Source organism: Macrotis lagotis, chromosome 4, assembly GCF_037893015.1.
Source record: "Macrotis lagotis isolate mMagLag1 chromosome 4, bilby.v1.9.chrom.fasta, whole genome shotgun sequence".
Lineage (NCBI taxonomy): Eukaryota > Metazoa > Chordata > Mammalia > Peramelemorphia > Peramelidae > Macrotis > Macrotis lagotis.
Window position 1 is genome coordinate 204894043 of NC_133661.1, and position 24011 is coordinate 204918053.

At 40.5% G+C, this 24011-nt stretch overlaps 1 protein-coding gene across 5 annotated transcripts in view; it reads right to left on the reverse strand.

Moving 5' to 3' along the window:
* The window catches only part of FRMD5 (FERM domain containing 5), a 415376-nt gene that overhangs the window by 21221 nt on the left and 370144 nt on the right, over window positions 1-24011 (reverse strand). For all 5 annotated transcript variants that reach the window (XR_012478133.1, XM_074235278.1, XM_074235277.1 and 2 more), the window contains exons 5-10: window positions 22062-22159; window positions 18811-18934; window positions 13167-13254; window positions 6434-6522; window positions 2077-2140; window positions 1545-1636 (exon numbers count right to left, since the gene is read on the reverse strand). Coding sequence is in view for 4 of the 5 variants with exons in the window: in XM_074235278.1 (XP_074091379.1) it covers window positions 1545-1636; window positions 2077-2140; window positions 6434-6522; window positions 13167-13254; window positions 18811-18934; window positions 22062-22159 (555 nt within the window). In the remaining variant the exon portion in view is untranslated. The remainder of the gene's footprint in view (window positions 1-1544; window positions 1637-2076; window positions 2141-6433; window positions 6523-13166; window positions 13255-18810; window positions 18935-22061; window positions 22160-24011) is intronic.

A 24011-nucleotide genomic window follows, 5' to 3' on the forward strand; every position in this document is an offset into this window, starting at 1 on the left:
TCTGCTGTCATTCATTGTTGCTAAGAGAAGGAGAACACTGCAAAGAAGCACAGCTGGAGAGGCTTTTGCTAACTTTAGGATAAAGGTCTTTGAGCTGTTCTAAGATCTCATCTTTTTTGGTCCTCCTAGATCAGTAGAGACTCTCACAGTAGACAAGTGAATCCAGGTCACTGCCCAATGTGGTGTTTATTCTGTAATTTTCATGAATCCCTGACCCTCTGTCCAAATGCATAGACATAATTGAGCATTTACAGCAGAAGGAAAAAAAAATAGCAGCCTAAATGTAAGCATTCTGCTCTGGTGGATCCAAAGGGGACTGCTGCCAAGAATGACATACATGGAGACAGGAGGACCTGAGTTCATATTCTACCTCAGACTCTTACTACTTTGCTATTTGTATGGTGTTGAGCAAGCCCCTTTGGGGAGGCTACTGTAACTTAGCAAGTTTCACTGAATCTGTGACCATGAGGGCTTAAAGCTTCTTCCTCTGCACCAGGGAGCTGGATCACACCCAAGCTATATAAACAACACTGTGCACTCCCTTCAGGTGAACAGAATGAGAACACCTGCCTGGCATGTGTCTCTATTGATGGCGGCATTCCCAGGAAGAATCCAGTACATACATTGTCTTGTATCTTGCTGATTAAAATGTAGCTGATTAAAACATAAGATACTGCATTCTATTTTTAAACTAGACCAAGGGTTTCTGTGAAACAAAAATTACCTGACATCTCCACTCTCTTTAGATGAGAAATTTCTTAACTCTTTGATTTTTTTTGTAGACAACCACTTGACAACCAAAAAACAAAACAACAACCCCCCCCACACTAATCTTAACTTCTGTGATAGCAGAACTTCTTGGGGTCATACAAATATCCCTTCCAAGGAACTTCTCATGGGGGTATCATTAGCCCTGAAACAAGGTTGAGATTAGTACCAGCCAACAATGAACATAATGGGGTAGTCCTAACAAGTATGAGGTAGACCCAAAGCCTTAGTCATCCTAGAGGTTGGGGAATCAGGATTGTGGCAGCCCTGGGTGGGGTGAGAGTGTTTTGGGTCCTGGTTGGTCTCTGGGAGACCTAGAATGATTCCAGAGACTCTGAATGATTCCTAAGGGTCAAAAATGCATCATGTTTAGTCTAGATCCATGGGAATTCCCTTGAAACAGACTATATTTTTGAAAAATTCCTGAACCATCTTGCTCTTGGTGGGGTGCTTTATTTTCTTGGGGGGAGAGGAAACTCTAAAATCAAACCAGAATAGATTAGTTGGGGGATGACTGTGCAATAATGAATCCTACAGGCATTGCTTTTGACCTTTAAAGCAGGCCTCACGACTCCTAATGTCAGATCTAGCTATAGACGTTGTGTGACCATTCAGCCCATATCAACCCTTGGTTGAGGACAGAGAGCTCAGAATCAAATTGACACAAAATGGGTGGCTTTCCCTTTTCTCCCATTACCAATCTGTCTTCCTTTCCTTTGGAAATACCTTTTATGGCTCTGGCTCCCATAAAGCCCAATCAACCCAAGGTGACTCACTTGTAGAAGGCTTGGTTTTCTATTCCACATTTCCAGAGATGCTTGCAGGCTTCTGGTGTTGGAGCAAAATATGTAAGAACAATTTTCTTTTCCTACAAAAAATTCCATATAGAAACAACTGAGTGTGGAGGGAAGCAAATGGGCAATGTGGACCAGGATATTCAGCTGACTAGAGAATCAGCATCAGGGTGTCTTGATGGCCAGAACAAACAGCCCTTCATCAACAGGTAGCCAATGTGAGTTGCTTGTATTAGGGGTGGAAGATTTTCAGCTCCAGGCAAGAAATAAAGTATATCCACTCTAGTAAGAAGACCCTGTACTGAGGATGTTCTGTAGCAAACCTCAGAATGTCACTGGTATTATCAGTGAGGATGCACAGCATATACATCTCTACCTCCACCACTAGAATCCCTGTCTTGTTGCCAAGGACTTAACTTTATTAGGTAGGGACCACTTAGCTTATCCAGTCCAGGATATTTTCAGCCACCCCAGCTCCCAAACCCTTCCCGAAGAGAAAGAAGGAGACACTCACCTCTTTCTGACTTACATATAAATAGAAAGTCTTTCCTTCAAATTTCAGTTTGGTCACTTCATTCCTAAAAATAAAGAGAGACTAGGTCACCAGCCTACCAGGTGAATCTTGTGGAGACAGAGCTTGCCTATACTGGAGGAGCATCAAGGCACAGACACAATTTTAGCCAAATTCAGAACTGAAACAAGACAGCAGCGCAGTGTGTTTAAAGGGACATTTACTGGAACAGTTTCAATCCACAGTTTCTGTCCAACCAAAGTGTAAGGGTCAGGGGAGGGATAGAGAAGGATTTCAGGCTCAACAACAGTGGCTGTAAAAGGGAAACATCTCTGGATGGAAAGTGGTTCTTGGTGGAGTGTCCAGGGGTCATTGCAGGACTTGGTTCATAACACAGGTGCATTATCTGGATGAGAATATCAAATGTCAGATGCCACAGTTAGCTGATGAGGCCAAAGTTCCAAATACAGCAAATAATGACAAAACAGGGCCACCAGGCTCTGAGGGAGGTGCTTCTGTCAGGTGACTGTGCCACTGGATGGAAAATGCAGTTTAATGCAGACACATGTAAAACAATCAATCAATCCAGGTGGGGAAGGGGCAACAAACCAGAGGGAGGGAGGGAGGGAGGGAGGGAGGGAGAGAGAGAGAGAGAGAGAAAGAGAGAGAGAAAGAGAGAGAAGAGAGAGAGAGAGAGAGAGAGAGGAGAGAGAAAGAGAGAAAGGGAGAGAGAGAACAGATTACATGGAACAGTCATGCAGCGTACTGACCAGGAAAGGGGTTTAGGGATTATTGTAGAAAAATCCTTGGAGCCATCAGCCCAGTGTATGGCTGCAGTGAAAAAGGCAAACAGGATACTGGGGTACATCACCAGTGGGATGCAATACACATCAAAAGAAGTGATACGATTACTGTACATTAATAATGGTCCAGATTTTATATTCAAATACTGTTCTCAATTTGGCTTACTTTATTGTTTAATATAATCAATTCATTTATTTATTCTTTGGTTTGAATTACTTGAACAAAGGGGAAAAAGTATGCCATAGTCTTAGAAGTAGGTGCCAGGAAGTATCAAGTATGTTCCTCATGCCCTTTTTTTTTTTAAGGTTTTTACAAGGCAAACAGGGTTAAGCGGCTTGCCCAAGGCCACACAGCTAGGTAATTATTAAGTGTCTGAGACTGGATTTGAACCCAGGTACTCCTGACTCCGGGGCCGGTGCTTTATCCACTATGCCACCTAGCTGCCCCCCTCATGCCCTTCTACACTGGATCTGTCCCAATGCTTTCCTATTACAACTGTCTTCCTGAACTGTGTGGCCTATTCTTTGCTATCTGGTGTCTTATTGTTCAGCCACTTAGATCCTCTAGGGACCAATTCTACACAGATAACTTAATACACTGTCTTCTTGCTCTCTGTAATTTGTAGGGAGATTTCTACTGATTCTTCTAGTGTTTTAGATGCATGTCCAATTTGTTGATCTTCTCTTTCTCTAATTTTTTCATGTAATCATTTAGAGATATAAAATTTCCCATAATAACCACTTTGACTGTATCCCACAAGTTTTGGTATGTTGTCATTGTCTTGGATGAAAATTTTAATTATTTCTATGATTTGTTGTTAGATCCACTTATTTTTTAGTTTCCAATTAATTTTTAATCTACCTTTCCATGATCCTTTATTACACATGATTTTTATTGCATCATCATCTGAAAAGGATGTATTTGATAGTCCTGCCCTTCTACATTTGATTATGAGGTTTTTATGCCTTAACAACTGATCGATTTTTGTGTAGGTGCCATGTACGACGAGAAAAAGATATATCCCTATCTAATGCCATTCAACTTTCTCCAGAGGTCTATTGTATCTAACTTTTCTAAAATTCTATTCACCTCCTTAACTTTCTTCTTGTTTATTTTGTGGCTAGATTTATCTAATTCTGAGAGAGGGAAGTCCCCTCTAGTTTTGCTTTCTGTATCTTCTGGTAACATTCAGCTTTTCCTCTAAAAATCTCCATGTTATACCATTTGAAGATTTCTACTGATTCTTTCCAAACATTCCTGATACCTTAGGAATCAAAGTGTGTGGAAGAAGAAAGAGATGGGAACAATGCACCTATTTTGCAAATGGAAAAAAAATGGGGACATGAAAAGGATTTTTTTGTTCATTGTTCTTCATTCATGGATTAGACCAGGATTATAACTCAGAGCATCTGCCCATCAGTTTTGGTGTGAGACCCTCTGCATCTCACTATGCTGCTTTTCTCTTTCTCATTTTCTTTCTTACTTTCACACACAGACACAATTCCAGTGGTAACTGATATTTATGCCCTAGTCACAAAAGAAGACAGAGGGGTCCCTGTCTTCAAAGTGAGGCTGCTAACCTATCAGTTAGTGACAAACTGATATTTATGAGCTTGGTGAGAGAGACTGAAGATGTGGGATCATCTTCCCTGGAAGAAGCAGGGATGGAGAGATGATCATCTGAGGGATTCTACCCAGGGGAAGTTTGTAAACAGTATCTCTTCTGGGGATTTGTGGATAATTTAGGAAGGGAAGCCCTTTCTTCCAGTGATCTCCTTGTTTTTCCTTAAGATTCCTTAATTTAGGACCCTAGGAAGGCAGTGTGGTACCATGGATCAAATTTTACCTGAGACATTTATTAAACATATAAGAGCTTGGGAGTCACTTAAGATTCTCAGTCTCAGTTTCCTCAGTTGTAAAATGAGGATAATAATTGCAGTATCTCATAGTGTTGTGAGGCTGGACTGAGATAAAATTTGCAAAGTGTGTTAAAATCCTATATGTTTATTAGCTATAATATATAATCTAGTCTGCAGCCCTAGAATTTAAGATTTTTCATCAAAATCCAACATATTCAAGCTGGGAGCTGCCACCTCCATCAGGAAAGCTGCAACCTTGCCTATAACTCAGGGACATAAGGTGAGGGGGGCTGCAGGTGGGTTAGAGCTCAGCCTAATCTGTGATTATGAAGGGTTGAGTGCAGCATATACCTGGCCAGATATACACAATCAGGGGGGAGGCTTAGTTCTGCCTCACTTGCTGCTATTCCCTGAGATATATCCTGATGCACCTTCACTCTCACAGGAATGGGGGCTCATTCTCTGCCTTGAATAAAGCCTTCCTTTGATTGAGGGGAAACCCTGACCCCTCCCCATGTTCACTTAAAAGAGGGAAGCAGGCAATCCAGAAATAAACTAGTGTAAGTATTCTACCCTGGGGAAGGCTCAGAATTGCTCATCAGGTCTCTATCATTTTATAAGAGTAAGAAAGTGGAAAAAAGGTGCTTAGGAGTCTAACTTTTATAACAAAGTAAGGGAATACATGTGGACTTGAGATATAGTAGACTGACAAGGAGGACAAACTGGGAAAGGGAGCATCTGGATGCGGCTCTGCTTGCTCTGAGGCTTGTTCTGGGTCTCGCTCTTAATGCCTTCCTGCTCTCCCCCTTCTCAAGGCTCAGAAGTGGCTATGGACTGCACCCAGCTGCAGTGTTCCCTGGGGAAGGAAACTCAGAGACTGACCTCAGGAGTCAGACATGGGAACAAAGACACACAAAAGAGTGTGATTCAGCCTCAGAGGTGTGGAGAACTGGGAGATGGAGTACTCCACTGGGGCTATAACTGAGGCAGCAGCAGTTAGACTGGGGATGGATGATCATTCTGAGGGAATGGAGGGAATAGGGGCCAAGCAGGGCAAGCTTCTGAGAAGCCAGTCTGCCACAGAGCTAAAATCAAACAGGACACCCAAAAGGTCTCTCTATCCCTAAGAAATCCAAGCTATAGATCTGGGGGAGTGATTTTGAAGTGGCATTTTTGGCAGGGGCTCAGACTCAGCCTGGATCTTTCCCACTGATTAGGAGATTGGGTAAGGGAATTAGGGACCTGCCTGCTGAGACAGTGCTGGCTTTGGCCCCAAAAAGTGAAGCAATTCCCAAAGCTTACATTCTCTCCAGTTTCATTCCTATAGAAGACATTACAGACCTCCTGTGATCCTCTCTTGCTTTTCCCTATTCTCTTCTTCAACCTTACCTTCCTTCTTTCCCATTAGTAACTTAGACAAACCTTCCTGTCTTAATGGGGTTGCAGGACCAAGTTCAGAACCCAGGTCTGTTCTACTGGCTTTTATACATACCCCTTTTAGCTCTAGTGAAACTGGCCCTAGGCAAATCTCTCCCTCCTGAGACCATGGCCTAAAAATGTTAGATGCTGTGAAAACAATTTTGGAAAATGACCTGAATCATTTCTGGCCCTACACAGCAAAGGAGACAGATGCCAGGGTCCCCTCCTCCCCTGCTGCTGAGACTTCAAGAACCTATTTGGCAATGATAGGCACTCACCATTTTATGAAGTGAACTCTCTTGTTGCCTTGTAGAACCACAAATCCAAAAGGAGTGAAGGCCAGAAATGCAGCATTCCCTGATACATCCTGAAACACAACGAGATCTTTCATTATCATGGTGATGCAGGTTCAGTGAATGGCTACAACATCCTCTTAGAGATGAGGCAGGAAAGACATAGGCAGTTAACTGACAAAAGAAAGAGAAAGAACTGATAAATGGAAGTATATGTAGAATAAATGTTCATATAGCTACCTATTTGGCTCTAATCCTATCTCTACAGTGGGGGGAAGGAAGAAAAAAAGGAAAAAGAAAGAAATTTATATAACTTTGGTGGATATTTGGAAGGAATAGCAAGTTTTACATGTAGATTTGCAGTTTCATGTGAAGTCATCTTTTTTTCTGTTGTTGTTGCACTATTATAGAAATGTGGTTTTGTTCCATGAATTGAAAAGAAATTTAAAAAAGAGAAAGAAATGTGGGCTTTGGAAGTGTGAGGCCCTGATGGACCTGGACACTCTAAGCAAAGTTCAGCAGTAGACATAAAAATAACTGGCTAAATGAGACATGAGTACAGAAAATGCTCAAGTAGGAGGTAGGGAGGATAGTGGCACCCTCACACCAGGTTGAGGGCTGGGGCAGTGGTGATCTTGAAGTTTGTACTTGTTAGTCAGTTCATGTGAAATGTCACAGTGAGGCTACTGGGGGTCTGGTGAAGGGGATAGGTGTTGGACAGAAGCACTTTCTAAGAACCTGGTGGAAGGCTTTATATGAGACTTCATAGGATCATAGATAGAGGATTGGACAGAATCATTTCTGACACCTATAAGGTATTTGACTTTTCTCAACCTTAGTTTTATCATCTGTAAAATGGGGATGATTCACAAACCTTAAAGTATTATATAAATGTCAGCTGTTATTTTGATGTTATTTTCATTTGTTAACATGTATTAATAATCTTCCATGTGCACGGTAGAATTACATGGGCCAGTAGTCAGAAACTCCCCAAATAAGGAGAGAGGGATCACAGAATTAGCAAGCTTAAAGGGTCACATGTGTTCTTAATGATCACTTGGGGTGGCATCTCTAGTTAATGTGATTTACAGCACAATGGAAAGAATACCAGACTTGGAAATTGAAGGATAGGAGTTTGAATCCTGCCTCAGATACTTACTATTTGACCCTGGGCAAATCACCTTACTATTGTTTGCCTCAGTTTCTTCATCTGTAAAATGGGTATAACTCACACCACAGTGTTATTGTGAGAATCAGCTTAAACACAATTCTGTTTACAAAGAATGTTACAAATCCTAAAGCACTATATGAATGTTAGTCCCCCACAGACTCTCCTCTCAACTAGACTATGGTTTCACTTTGAAACTCTGCCATGCAAGATCCAAGTGTGACTGTCTGGGTCTGCTAGATAAACTAAATATATGTTTCTCAGACATTAGACAACAAATTGTTATTACTGTTATTACTATTAACCCTCTCATCATCATCACATACATACTCAAGGTTCATTGTGACAGTCACCTGGCTACCAACCAAGAGGGATTTAGCCCATGGCTATTGGCAAGAAGCTGAGTTTGTGATTAATGAATCTAAAAGCTTCTTGTTGCCTAAAATACCAAAATAAAGATTTGGAAAGCCACAGGGCTGGATTTTCTTTACAATTGTTAACACTGTTTGGTTGTTGTTATTACTATCTGTACACTAGTTCCTGCTGAGGAGGTAGGTACCTGGCCTAAACAGATAAGACCCAGGTAAAGTGGAGGCAATGTTGTCTAATGGATAGTGCTGGACTCGGGGGAGAAAGATCTGGGCTTGAATCCTACCTCAGTCACTTATTAGATGTAGGATGCTGAACAAATCATTTAACAGTTCTTGGCCTCAGGTTACTCGTCTGTAAAAGGAGGTGTTTTTCTTTAAGGTACCTTCCAGCTCTAACTATTTGATCCCTTGTCATGAGATATGGGTCAGTACAGGGAAGCGTCTGGGTAAGAAAGTGAAATTAAGGAGCAGAGGCTTCCTGGCTATAGCTTGTTTAGGGAAAACAACTTTTCCCTAAAGGGATAGACTGTCTGAGATGGGTGGGGGCTCCAGAAATGCTTCCTGGAAGAAATCAGACTAAGGTAAGGATCTGATCTAGGGAACAAGCTTTATATGGGATCCCAGTGGGTAAAGGTTGTGGTTACAGATGATAGGAATGCAGACAAATGATGAGAAGCAAATGCGCTGGTCATGTCATCTTGGAAGCAGAACATTTTTCTATTGAACCACAGCTAAGACAAAGGAGTATATATCTTGTTTTGCCATCTTGAGACTATGCTTGAGATAATGAGGGACCAATAGTTGTTGGCAACTCAATGAGTCAATTCAGTAGCTCCATACTCAATGTAAATTCTTTGGGAAAGACCACTGTTTTGCTTTGGGCTGAGATTTTAATTTTGATTGTTGAGAGAACAGAGAAATGGAAAGCTAAGGTTGCAGGTGTATGGAGGGCAGCCAGGACTCTGAGCAATGGGGGATCTCTGGGGAGGGGGTGTTGCTCAGACAAAACTAGAGACACTTGGAATGGAAAGAAGCCATAGGATTTTGAAATCTATTTCTATCATAGCATTATCATGAAATCTGGATTTAGAGCTAGATTTAAGAAGTGGTCACCTAATTCAACTTCATTTTACAACTGAGGAAGCTGAGATCTAACTGAGGTTAAAGAACTTGCCTAAAGTCATAAAGAAAACAAGTGACAGAGCCATGCAAGATCCAAATGTGGCTGTCTGGGTCTGCCAGATAAACTACATATATGTTTCTCAGACATTAGACAACAAATTGTTATTACTATTAACCCTCTCATCATCACATACATACTCAAGGTTCCTTGTGACATAGTCACCTGGCTACATAGTATCATTCTATTCTGCTCATCCATATAGTGTATATATATTATATATTTTAATATATACATGTACTAATATAATCTCTTAACTGTAATTCCTCCACATCTCAGGGACAGTCACCATACAGGAGAAGCACAAGTCATTGAGAGAAAGCTAACGGAGACAGTCTGAATCTCAAGCAATGGGTTCAAACTCAGATAAGTTGCATATTCATCTCCGTGAGCCAGTGGTGAATGGTCACAAGCCACACTCCTCTGATCAACCTTAAGCCACTCTCACACAAAGAGTGACACATCATTCAACAATGTTCATGCCTGGAATCCAACAGACTAGAGAGAAAGGAGGGAGTTTTGGGCTATAAATAGGCAGCCCTCCACAGGAGAGAACAGTCACTGTTTCATCTCTGGCACTGAAAGATTTCCAATTTCAGACTTTATACTCAGGAGGTGACATCCCCTGAGTTTTTAGGTTCTTTCTCTAGAGCTAAATGCACTTGTCCTAGCTGTGGTGAGCTTGGCCTGGTGGGAGGTAGGACAAAGTAGAGGGTGGGACACACAGTCAGGGGCCATCATCGAGGTGCCCAGAGCCCATTCCTTCAGAAACTGAAAATAAGAAAACGTCCTAGGCACAAGTGCTGGTCCTGACAGGTCCAGGTGTCCCATCCTGGATACCTGTGTGGCTGTCAGCAAAGAGTCAGTGTGGTTCTATGCACTTACTCTTCCTCTGGCCTAGACAAGGACAACGTGGGCAGAAGATGTCAATGTGATCAGGATGGACAACTGTTTCTTAATCAGCTTGAGAGAAGAGAGCTCAGCCAAAATGTTGTTCTGCTCTCATTTAATTATCAAAACGATTTCTCTTCTTCTGCCTTCCCTAGGGCTGCATGCCCCAGATTCCCTGGGCCCAGTAATTGCCTCTCTGTTAATAGAAATCATCTGTATTTATTACAGAGAGTGCTAGGGCTTGTTCCAGCTCTCCTTGCAGCAAAATAAAAGTGAGTATTGTTAGAGTGACTCTATTGAGTGATGAGACCAAAGGCACTTGTTACAATTCATCTCTTACACTCAATAGTATAAGGGGGAGGGAAACCATCAATCTGGGGGGTGAGTGGTGGGAGGGCCATGTGAGAGATGAGCAGGGGGTCAGGAATACTCATTTATGGGCACCTAGAATCTCTGTGAGCTGAGTAGTGATGAGCCTTGGGTTGTATCCTTTAGTCTAAAGATTAAGTCTCCTGTGGGATTTGGGCCAGTGTATCATTCTCTGCCAGGTGATGCCAGAGATCTGACAAAACAGAGCAGGGAACTCAGATAAACTTAGTGAGCATTATATTATTGCCAGCATCAATAACCTAAAAGTCAGATAGTAAAAAATTACACATTAGTAATGAATGAATGAAAAAGAATTAAAGTATTTAAAATGTTTATGAAAGTATTTGCTAATTAAGAAGTATCAATTAATTTAATATGAATTAATGAGTGAAAAAGTATTTGTTTAGTGCTTACTGTGGACCAAGCATTGTGATAGATGCTGGGGACAAAAATTAGGGGGGAGGGGGTTTGGTGAGGCAGTGGGGGCAAATGACTTGTTCAAGGTCACACAGCAAATAGGTATCAAGTGTCTGAGGCAGGATTTGAACTTGGGTCCTACTGACTCTAGGGCAGGTACTTTCTCTTTTCTCTCTTTTTAAAAAGTTTTTGTAAGGCAATGGGGTTAAGTGGCTTGCCCAAGGCCACACAGCAAGGTAATTAAGTGTCTGAGGCCGAACTTGAACTCAGGTATTCCTGACTCCAGGGCCGGTGCTCTATCCACTGTGCCATCTAGCTGCCCCTGCAGGTACTCTCTCTACTGAGCCACCTAGCCAGACCCAACCTTTACCTTTTGATTGAGATTGGTGGTTTGTTCCTTAACTAACAAAAATCTGGGTGGTTTTTCCTCATCCTCCAAATGTAAGCAAATAAAAAAAACTCTCTTCCTCATTCCTTTCTCTCTCTGAATAGACAGTGCCACTTGTTGGCATGGAGTGAAGTCCTGAGGTGGTCTAAGCCCCTACCATGGGTCAAATGATTTTATTATATCTTTGTTTTGTTAAACATTTTCTTGACATTCAGTCTTTTTCTGACAGTCAGATTCTTTCTGTTGTACCATGAGTTGGACACCTCTGCTTTAAGGGGTGGTTTCTGAGAAAGATTAAAATGACTTGAGGGCACTCCTGTGGAGAGAGAAAACCTGGATTCAAGTCCTTTCTCTGACACATTCTAGTGATGTGACCCTGAGCAAGTCACTTAACCTCCAAGGACCCAGGCAGCTAAGACTAGGCCTCCCGATTGCTTTATAGAGAAGCTTCCTCCATTAGGAATCTACCCTCCCCCCAAGGATGAAATCACAGGTCCTACCACTTAGAAGGACCAACCCTACCTTGCCTTTCTCCTTTCACCTGTCTCTAAGCTCAAGGCAGGCCCAGAATTCAGAGCCAGCATCACAGACCAGAAGGATGCTACAACTCTTCTCCAGTCCCAGTCTACCCAAGAACCCATCTTAGACACTCAGGCATTGACTAGGAAGAGCCATCATGATCTGCCTTCCCACCTCCCAAAGCCTGGGTTGTATCAGAACCCACCCTGATGATCATGCTGAAAAAAATGACACCACTGTGGGTGCCCAATCCATTACCCCTATCAACTCACCTTGGTTATTTTTGTCTGCTCATAGGGTTTGAATAATATTAATGATATTAATAATAATGTTTGTCCTTCATTTTTGAAGACCATGACATCAGGGAGGTGATGCCATGACAAGCATGTGAATTGGATTTGAGTGAGGGGTGCTGTGCTAAGGCCCAGCCTCACTTTCTCCTCCAGAGTTATCTGGCTCCGATGATTGGAGATGTCCTGGATATGAGGCAATCAAGGTTAAGTGACTTACCCAAGGTCAGACAGCTAGTAAGTGGCAATTGTCTGAATTCAGATTTAAACCCAGATCTTCCTGACTCCAAGGCCAGTGCTCTAATCCATTGCCCTCAGGGTCTGAATAAGATAGTGGCCAACAACTCCAATCCTTTGGATGGGATGGAGGACTTTATCACCTGCCTGCTGCTATCTCCAAGATCCTCCAGATCTTTCATATACATCTTTCCAGCTCCCAGTGAGTGGCTCTGGCTGCCCAAGTTCATCTCCAAAAAGCCAGACAACATGTGAGTAATTACAGAGGTTTCCTCTGGGAAGAGCCCTCCAAGGCTGGTTTCTCATCTCTCCTTCACAGATGCCTAATGGAATTAAATGTGACCCCACTGCAGCTTCATGCAGTGATTGATGCTGCTGCAGTCAATAAAACCCACTCTGAGAAGGAAACAAGATTATGGGTCAGAGAAGAGTGGGCTGTCTGCTGAGTTGCCTCCGATTAATACCTGTCGCACTGCCTCACACATTGCTGCCCTTTCACTTCCACCAAATTACACATCTCTGCCAGAGTGGAGAGTTGTCTTGAAATTTGTTATTTAGATTGACTGCTTCAAAGGCTCCCAACCTGACTGGCATCTCCCAAACTATGCAGATGAGTGGATCAGGAGAAATTTTCAGAATGAGATACTATCTTTTTCGGGGGGGGGGGAGGTTGAGGGGGAATCTGTTACTGAGAGAACTCATGGGTTAAGCCTTGAAGGAGGCATATGGGCTGTCCTTAATGACTCTCAGAAATGTGTGGGGAGAGGGCTGATTGTGCTGTTGGAGAGGGATAGTAGAAGAGAGCAGAGGCAAGACAGGCCCTTGCTATCTACCTTGAACTGAATAGCCTGTGAATAACAATGGTCATAGGCCAATGGGGAGCTTTACCTTGCATGGGTGAGGATCCACTCCATAAGTTTCCAAAGTCTGAGCTTTCCTCAAAAAATTTAACTCTGATGTTGCTGGTGTCTGACCACTGGAATAAAGAAAAAAAGCACAAAAAAACACTAGTTATCAAATTTTATTGCTTCTTGAGACAGATTCTCTGTTAAAAGAAATGCTTAGAGGAAGTCATATGTTTAATTTCATCTTCAGAATATTAGGGACTCTACCCTATGGGAGTCAAGACATTTTGGAAGTAAAACCGAGTAGCCTGGGAATTCCATTGGTCTTATTCATAGTCTTTATCTTCCCAGCATTGAGAAGCAGATGTGTGTTTGGCTAAGAGATAGCCTTCTAAACTAAAGACAATCAATAAAAATGTATCATTGCAACAGATCTCCTTCAACCTGTGTCATTTTAGATCCCAAATAGGTTCTGATGCAACCTAGCTAATGACTGCCCTGACTCATTTGCTTAACAGCTATATTACTTTAAAAAAGCACCTTAACTTCTATGGGTCTAGGTTTTCTTATTTGTAAAATGAAGGGACTGGAGTAAATGGCCTCTAAAGTCCCCTTAATGAATCTATGAAAACAATGCTTGAAAACAATCATGAGGATACAATACGATCATGAGAATAGGTAGTACAACGCACAGTTCACTGGCCTTGGAGTCAGGAGGACAGGAGTTCGAATCCTGCTTTAGACAGTGACTTTTACTAGCTGTGTGACCTTGGGCAAGTCACTTAATCCTGCTTGCCTCACATCCAAGGCCATCTGCAGTTGTCCTGATTCATATGACTTAGCATAGTACCCCTCTCATTTAAATCCAATTCATGTGCATGTCATGGCATCACCTCCCTGAGTTTGTGGTCTTCTTCAAAAATGAAGGGAAGGGGAAGCTAGGTAGCACAGTAGATAGAGCCCTGGCCCTGGAGTCAGGAGGACCTGAGTTCAAATCTGACCTCAGACACTTAATAATTACCTAACTGTGTAACCTTAGGGAAGTCACTTAACCCCACTGCATTAAATAAATAATTTTTTTTAAAAATGAAGGGTAAACATTAGTTCCATAGGCTGGGGTTTTTTAAGTTGGAATGTTGATGTCAAAAATCATAGAGATCTTGAGTACTGTATAGACACTCTTCCCTAGGGAGGTCAGAATCCCTAGAATGACACTTATGGGAACACAAATATAATAACAAAAATATAAATAACTTCCTTTTGGTCTTTGTATCTTTAGTTTTGAACACAGTGGCTGGCAAATACTGTTGTTATTGCATTGTTTTAATCACATCCAACTCTTCATGACCCTATTTGGAATTTTCTTGGCAAAGATACTAAAGTGATTTGCCATTTCTCTCTCCAGTTCATTTTACAGATAAGGAAACTGAGGCAAACAGGATTAAGCCACTTGCTCAGGGCTACACAACTGAATGAGCTCATATTTGAATTCAGGACTTCCTGAATCCAGGTCTGGTGTTCTATCCATTGAACCATCTGCCTGGCAAATAGTGGGCTACAGCAAGATATACATATAGTATACACATTTTTAAAAATTGTTAATTTTATTTTTTAACATTCTTTTTGTTGTTGTTGTTGTTGTTGTTGTTGTTTTTAGATTTTTTTCAAGGCAATGGTAACCCCATTGTGGCTTGCCCAAGGCCACATGGCTAGGTAATTATTAAGTGTCTGAGGTCAGATTTGAACCCAGGTACTCCTGACTTGAAGGCCGGTTCTCTATCCACTGCACCACCTAGCTGCCCCATTTTTTAACATTCTTTAAAAAATTTTTTTTGAGTTTCAAATTCTCTCCCCACTGCCTCACTGAGAAGGCAAGCAATATATCAATTATACATGTGAAATCATATACAACATATGCATTTTAGCCATATCACAAAAAAACAAAAATAAAGTGAGAATTATTCTTCAATTATGCACTCAGAGGTCATCAGTTTTCTCTCTGGAGATGGATAACATTTTTTTTTATCATGACTGCTCTGGAATTGTCTTGAATTATTGTATTGATCAGAGTAGCTAAGTCTTTCAGAGTCATTCATCATTACAATATTGCTGTTACTATATATAGTAATTTCCTGATTCTCCTCACTTCATTTGCAGCAGTTCCTACAGATCCTCCCATGTTTCTCTGAACCCCTCCTCTCATCATCTTTTATAACACAACTGTACTCCATCCCAATCTTGTTCAACCATTCCCCTACTGATGAGTATCCCTTCAATTTCCAGTTTTTTGTAACTACAAAAGAAGCTGCTATATATAATAAATCTATATCTATATCTATATCTATATTTGTACATAGAGATCCTTTTGCTTTTTCTTTGCTCTCTTTGGGGTACAGACCTAGCAGGTAGTATATTCTGGGTCAAAGGGTAAGTACATAATAAATCTAGTTGATTGACTGAAAGCATAACAGAACATATCAGAAAAGAGAATTTTTAATAAGAATAAGCATTTCCACTGACTGGTGGGCAGGACAGAAAACAGCTCCTTCTTATATTTCTTATTTAATCTTAACATAGTAGGTCAACAGATCAATGCTCTAAAATATGCCCAGATTTCTATAGAATTCTCTTTTGAGTAGGGTAGAGACCATATCCACTTCAAACAACCAGTCAGCAAAGAGATCAAAAGCCTATTATGTGTGAGCCTCTGTACCATGGGGCCTGGGAGGGCAAGGCAAGGAAGGAGACAAGAACAGGGACTGTGAAACTTTTGATTGTCCCCATGGTGTCTGGCACATATGGGACTTTGACAAATGCCTGGTGACTGAATGATGTGAAGAACTACCAAAGACAAAATGGTCCATGGATGATTGGTCTAAATTTTGTCTCCATTGTGATCCATCTTCTTCCCACCCCAGGCTATCCTTCACTCAAGTGCCAAATGGATCTTCCTAGAGTGACTATGCCTCTTCCCTATTCAATAAACTCCCTGTCAGCTCCAGAATCAAAGACAAAATCAAAGCCTTTCATAACTTGTTTCCTTCCCACTATTCCATTCTTCCTTCTTAACTCCACTCAATGTACGATGCCATCCAGTGACACTGGCCTCCTTCTTTTCCTAGAACAAAATATTTTATTTATCTATTTCTGGATATTGACAGTCCCCCTTGTCTGGAACTCCTCCCTCTTCATTTCTGCCTCCTGGCTTTCTTCACATCTCCGCTGAAATCTTATCTTCTAGAAGAAGGTGATCTCCTTTTCCTGGTCTCTGTTAATGCTAGTGACTTCATTTTGCTGGTTATCTCCAATATGTCCCTTACACATTTGATTGCAAGTTGTCCCTGTCATTAGACAGCCATCTCCTGGAGATGGGATTCTCTTTTGCATTTCTTTTTGCATCTTTTAGTATATAATACATCTCAGTATGTAATAGGTGCTTAATAATTAAAGTATCTTAGTATGTAATACATCTCAGTATATAATAGGTGCTTAATAATTAATATCTGTTGATTGACTAGCATTAATAATAATAAGCATTAATGGGACTTTAGAGAAAGGAGCTGTCATGACTTTCTTATATTCCTCATAATGTTGAGTACAGGGATACTCATACAGTAGATGTTCATTTAAGGGAAACTACACTCAATTATTTGTTGAAGTAAGTTTTTGAGTTATGTTACTTCAGAACATCAGACTGGGCACCAGAGGGTGCTGGTATACAAGATACTATTTTCCTGGACTTTCTCTCTCTCTCTCTCTCTCTCTCTCTCTCTCTCTCTCTAAGGTAGGTCTTAAAGTGATAGAAAATCTGTCTGATTAAGACTGAGGCCTTTCTGATACACCTCCTGTCCATTGTCTGGTTGCTGTCACTGACTCCGAAAGATGGGGACTTTGCCAACCTTCTTTCCCACCCCCACCCCCAATAATTAGTGCCAGTGCCAGGGGATTCCCCAACAATGGACTTCCTTTACTGTGTCAGTATAGAATGATTTCAGTGACTATGACATCTAAAATTATGCATAACAGGTTACCCAGGGCTCCGAGTCCCTCCAAGCATTGTAGATTCTTGTTATTTCACTGCATGTACTTAATAGACTTTGGTTGAATTGATTTTATATGTTTCCTACATCTTAGTCAAATTGAAGCCTACTTTAAAAGCTCTGACTTTTAATACAAAATCTCAATTCTGTCCCAGCAAAATGAAGGAAGGCACTATTTAGAGGCTTATGAGAAGTAATGAGAAGATGCTATTGGGGAAATATGGCTTTAGTTCCTGTTGCAAATGGTAGGTCTAAGGAAAATAGTAAGGATTCTTTTTTTGAGATAGTTGTCTGGAGGGCTCAGAATTGAACTTTAAATGACTGGGTGGAGGTTTTTATTTTGAAGGGGATTCAAGTTTAGAACAGTCATTAATACCCCCCCCCCCCCCCCCCCCCCCAGTTAGAGAGAAGATCCATAGTTCTAGCTCTGGATTCTTAAGGAACTTCTGAGAATAGGGGAAGGAGGAAGTACAGTACAATGGAAAGAGAATTTGGTCTCCCAGGGTCCAAGTTTCAATCCAGGCTCTGCTGCTTATTTTCTGAGTGACCTTGGACAAAGTCAATTAATATGGAAACCTTCAGTATCCTTATGTATAAAATGACCTCTAAGACCACCAGTTCTACAGAAGAGGGAGTTGCTGGGAAGAGGTAGTCTTTGAAACAAGAAAGCATCCTCTAGGAGACCCAACTATACCTGTCAATTAGCTCTAACCTTTAGCCCTCACATCTGGTAATGCAAAAGCTGGCTGTCATAAACAATTAATGAAATAAAACAGGGTACATGTTTGCCCATAACTGTTCTTTTTTATTTTACATTTTCCTTTTGTCATCTTTTCATCTTCTACATCTTTCCCTCCTTCCTTTCTTTCTCTATCCTTTTTTTTAATTTTTTTTTTTTTTGCAAGGCAATGGGGTTAAGTGGCTTGCCCAAGGCCACACAGCTAGATAATTATTAAGTGTCTGAGGCCGGATTTGAACTCAGGTACTCCTGACTCCAGGGCCGGTGCTCTATCCACTGCGCCACCTAGCCACCACCTAGCCGCCCCCTCTATCCTTTCTTTTCTTTCCTCCTGTCTCTACTTCTGTGTCTCCATTTCTCATAGCCAAGCTAATGTTCACAAGGTCAGTCTCTCTCTAGTCTCCTTTCCCCAAACTTTCTCCCAAAGAAATCCTAAACAAAACCTCAACACAACCCTGTCTTTACTTCTGTCTACACTTTTCTTAGCCAAGCAAATGTTCACAAGTTAGTCCCTCTCCTCTTTCCTTTCCCTAAACTTTTTCCCAAAGAAATCCTAAACAAAACCTGAAGACAGATCCCAAATAAAAGCAAATTTAAAATTTTGTTCTGGAGAAGGTATTTACTATGTATTTGGTGTATTAAAGCATGGTGGTGTATTAAAGAGTTGTTGAGTCATCCAAGCTTTGCCATTTTGCTACCTATGTGACTTTTGGCCATTTACTCATTGTCTATAGGTAACAGTTATGCTATGAGCTAAGCCTTTACAAAGAAAAGATTTTTTTTTTTTTTTAAGAAGACAGTTGTTAAATAGTGCTTTATATCTCTGTGCAGCTTGGAAGAGAACAACACTTACTGGGAAGGTCTGCTCAGTCACAATGTCTTGGGCCATGACCACATATGCTACACACCTGAGTTCAGTCTTGTGGATCTCTGCAATTTTCTTTTCCAGTTTCTCTGAGTGTTTAGGAAAAAACTGGAACTTGGAGCTGTAGCCCTCTGGATGCTTTCCAGGGTCATAATCCCCGATCTCAGCTTCAAAAACAAACAGAATGGAGACATAAGGGGAAAGGAGAAGGGAGAGAGAGATGAGAATCATCACTTTGAAATGGAAGAGAAAGTAGCAAAGGAACTAAATGTCAAGCAACCAGGACAAAACACTCCTAATGAATGTACAAAAGAGATTAATAAACAGCAAGGGTTCCCAAACACAGCTTGGAATCTGATAGGGAAAGGAAGAAGGGAGAACCAAAGGTGCTGGCCTACTGATGTTCATTAGCAGTGCAAAATTTTCATGATCAAGTCTGTTAAGTGGACTGCAAGCAAAGAGAAGACTCTATTTTGAGATCCAAAGCAACATTATAAGTTAATAAATGACCTGAACCCAAGTGGTGGTCTCAGTCAAATAAAATTAAACGAATCTTTGATGAGCCCCTACTATGTGTAAAAACAGAGCTTAACAAAATGAATGTTCAATGAGAAAGTAATAACAGTGAATTGGAAAGGTCCAAGTTCTTATAATAAGCTCTCCATTGATTCAATGGTACTGTGACTTTCTCTTCTAATAACTAGGAGAATTGGAGGGAATCCAACTTTATTATCACTAAAATTTGTTTGATCTGATTGTCTGTGGAATCCTTTTGGGGTGGGGCTGGGCAATGACACTTCCTGCAAAATGCTCTTGAATTAATATCCTCTGTCCAATACCCGTTCCATGAATTACTGTTGGCTGGGAGTAAGGCTGAGCTTGCCAGATAACTTCTTTCTTAAATACTCTGGAGACAGGAAGCAGCAATGGATGCTGAAAAGAGGAGGTGACAGATACTTTTCAGCTATATTAGGAATGTTTCCTCTCTTGACAGGCTAGAACTTTGGGTCCAACCTAAAAACGATGAAATTTAATCTGACATTTGGGTTCAAGAAAGGAAGTTCCTAAATAGAAGCTAGGGGAGGTGTGGCTAGAAAGTAACTCCTATGGAAAAAAATTCTGGGGGTTTTAGTAGACTCACTATGAGAAAACAGTATGAAATGAAAGTTAATGCAAACTTAGATTATGTTAAGAGAGACATAAATCTCTAGAAATAAAGAGATAATCCCTTATCTTGGTCAGACCACATCCTAGGGACTGTTGAGTTCCGAGCACCATATTTTAGGGAAGACATTGGTAAGCTTGAGAGAGTCCATAAGAGGGAAAACTGAATTGTTGAAGGGACTTGAATTCATACCATATGAAGAGATATGAAATAAACAAGTGATGTTTCTATTCAAGATGCTAAGACTTAGGGGGAGAAGATGGGAAATGATAGCTGTCTTCAAGTATACAAAGAGCTATCATTAAAATTATTCTTTTTGGTCCCTAAGGACAAGAATAGGAGCAATGAAAAGTGACAAATTTATATGATGTGGAGAAAAACAAGAGATATCCAAAGGCAGAAGAGGCTTCCTTAGGTAGTAGTGAACTCCCTCTTACCTGAGAACTTTGAGTAAATGATGACTTGTAGAAAGGACTCCTTTTTTTTTAGATATATGTTAGATTAGATATTTCTCTATTTCTGAAAAATTGGTGATTCTGAAGGCAGTTGCTTTCCAGGCTCTTGTTGTCTGGGAAGTAAGAGCTCAGAATTACACCAGAAATTAGGAGTAGAAATCAATTTGCCTTTTTCTTGCATCCAAATAGAACCCAAATTTCTGGATCTGATCACTTGAGTTTTCACTGTATGTTCATATAAGGTACAATTTTGGCTATTGAGCAAAAGAGATCTCTCTTTAGGATAATATTTTTAGGGCTGAAACTTCTATGTGATTATGGACTAAGTTCATTGTTTATGCTTACTTTTCAAATGCTAAAAGTAGAAAGCATCAATATTGAATATGAATGATTTTCCTTAGAAGAGAAATATTTTAAAATGAACATAAGTGCCAGTATAAATAAAACATTTTAAAATAACATCTAGGCTACAGTAAGCTCTCTGTCCTTAAAATTTAAGACACAACTTTGTGTGCATAGGGAATATGAACAAGCTGCCTGCCTGATGATATCATGGTCTGAGAAATTTCCCTAGGGGTTTCTGAAGAGAGGTCCAATTAGCCCTCAGTATTTCCAATGAAGTCAAGCCTACTGGACAGGATTGGCCTGTCTGTGTGATCTATATCTCTCTAGTAGCCTGCCAGGGAGGCCACAGTCTTGTGAGTTAAGTTATCCAGAATAATCTCAGGAGGCAATTTCTGAGAATCTAAATTTTACAATCACCCTTTAATTAAAAATCCAGTTTTTCTGGTGAAAAATTAATGATAAGCCTCTAGTGTTCTGTATAGAGGAAATTTTGGAAGATTCATTCAGGTCTAGGACCTGAGAGAAGCCTGTTCAGTTCTACTTTGCTTAATATGACCTGGATCCTGGGATCTCTGGGTCAGACAGAAGAAATTAAAAGTGAAACAAAAAGTTTGTATCAAACATTCTTATTTTCCTCAAGAAAAGTCATTTTTTGAAATCCCTAGGTGCATATCCAAGTATAGACTTTCAGGTTGTGAAAGATGCTTTTGATCAAATAATATTTTCAACTTTGAACAGTTGTTTCAAAGGGAACAGTTATTTTATGTGAGTATTAGATTCAGGGCTACCCTAAATTCTGAGGATGAGGCTAGGCAGCAGAGAAGAATAGTTCGGGATAATTCTCTTGTGGTTTAATCACTTCATTCTATCAGGTTGATATAGTGAAAATAAAGGGTACTAGATCTATAGGGGGATGACCTGGGTTTGAATTCCAGCTCCATCATCTACTAGCTGTGTGATCTTGAACAAATCACAACCTCTCAGAACCTCAGTTTACAGAATGTAGGTTTTAGAGTTAGGTGGTTTATCAGATCCCTTCCAGCTCTAAACCTATGATTCTATGATCTAAAGGCAAAGGGCCAAGTTCCTAAAAGACAAGTAGGAAAAATCTAATGAGATCAATGGGAGAAGGGCTTTTGGTCAAGTTTATATCACAATTTTCTATGCTTTCTGAGATAAGTTCTGTAATGGATTAGTAAAAATGCCTAGCTCAATATCTGTTTAGGGTTAGAGTCCACCTGCATCCATGAACCAAAGATCTGTTGTAACTGAAATAATATAATCAGTACTTAGCATGAAAAGCAAATTTATCCTGTCAAAAAACATTACCTTGAAGTATATAAGCTGCTAGCAAAGCAGCATCCGATGTCTTACAGAGGAGGCGTCCATGGTAGAGATCTCTTTTGATCTGTAGGAAGACTAAATATCTGGAGAGGAAATGAAGAATGAGCTATAAAGGATTTCTTTGTTTTTAAAGACATAAAATATATAATTCAAGACAAACAAAATCTCTGTCAGAATATTTTCACTTCACTTAAGAGAAAATTTTTAAAACATCTCACCCCTCTCATATACACACAAAAATTACATCTTCCATCTCCATGGAGTCTGTTTCATATACTTGGTCCTGTTCTGACTTATGGATCAACTTAAAAACACAACCTGTCAGTACCTTCTCTATAGCAGAGTACTCAAAAAAGATATTGCTTTTCCCCATTTGGACTGGAGTGAGAGATCTTATCCAATCTAGTGTCATGAAAGGAAAACTGCCTTTGAAGAGATATAGTTTCAGGGCTCTCATTCCAAACTGTAAATTATGTTGCTTACAAAGACTTAGGAAGGTGGGAGAGCAGGGATAAGCCATCTCTACAAGGATTTCAGACCTGATTGATCATGAGTCCTCAAAAAATCTCAAATTTACCCATGTAGAAGGAACATAACTCTGTCCACATGATATGCTCAAAGGGTTTGACAGGAGGTAGAACCAAAGGAGACCTGACAGCTTACCAGAAACACATAGGTAGCACCAGTTCAACTACAGAGCTGAGACATTATACCTCAGTGGGGAAACACCATGTCAGGTATAATGGATCTCCCAGGTACAGGAGCTGTCAGTGTATACTGTCAGTTCTAGGAGAAAGTGGTTCATTAGAAAGGAGGTTGGATTTGGAGTCAGAAGAGTTTGGTTCGAATCCAAGTCCTGCCATTCTCATCCTTATATGATGGAGGCAGTCAGTGGTCCTGTAGGTAGAGCACTGGAGCTGGAGTCGGGAAATCTTGAATTCAAATCCAGCCTTAGACACTTTCTAACTTTGTGACCCTGGGCAAGTCACTTAACATCTGATTGCCTCACAAAATAGACCCACTAGAGAAGGAAATAGCCAACCCCTCCAGGATCTTATGACCCCTCACCTATAAAATGAGGGGACTAAATTAGAAACTTCTAAGGTCCCTTTCAATTCTAGATCTATAACCCTATTTAAAATTTCACAGGCTCATTGGGAAGCGACCCAAGCCCTGGACATCGAAAGATAGTCATTTAAAATGTGTTCATCAAAACTTTTACTGACTGCAGCTGTGGGGATATGCTTCTTCTGTCCCAGATCTTAGACTTTGATGTCAGGACAAATGAAAGATGTGTAGGTCCATGGCAGAGGAACAAGAGTCTAGTAAAAATTCCTTGGATTTCATCAGCTTGAATTAAGAAGAAATGGGACTGACATTTTACACAGTTTCACTGATGACATTTTGAGGAATAAAGAATCCAATCTTTATATTTAGCTCTGGTGATGATGTCTAATGATAACCTGTTCATCTATAGGAAAATGCCCAAGAAGACAAGTTCCTTAGTTATTGAAGTTACTGGAGAAAACACAGTAAGAGGCTAGAAACTCTGGATCCATCAAAATTCCAAGAAATCAATGAAGGGAAATGAAAGGAATAGGTGCTGTTCTTTGGACAATTTCATAGTCTTGCCAAACTCTTCAAATAGAGATATTCAAGCCTTGGACCCTTTCTAAGGAGTAGAAGAGTATTTCCTTTGCATTTAAAAACTGTCCTTTCCCCTCTAACTTGTCGGTATTATGCCTCTTCAACAATATAAGAAATCATATACCTTTACCTGTGGGTGCTCTGCCCAAAGGAATAAAAAATTTGGTTACTGAAACCCAGCAAGATGCCTTGGGATTTACAGGCTAGATTTGTTTTGCATGGATTATGCCTTAAATTCCAATCACTCTTGCTTCTCATTGGTTGACCAACAGTAGGCCCCAGCCTGAG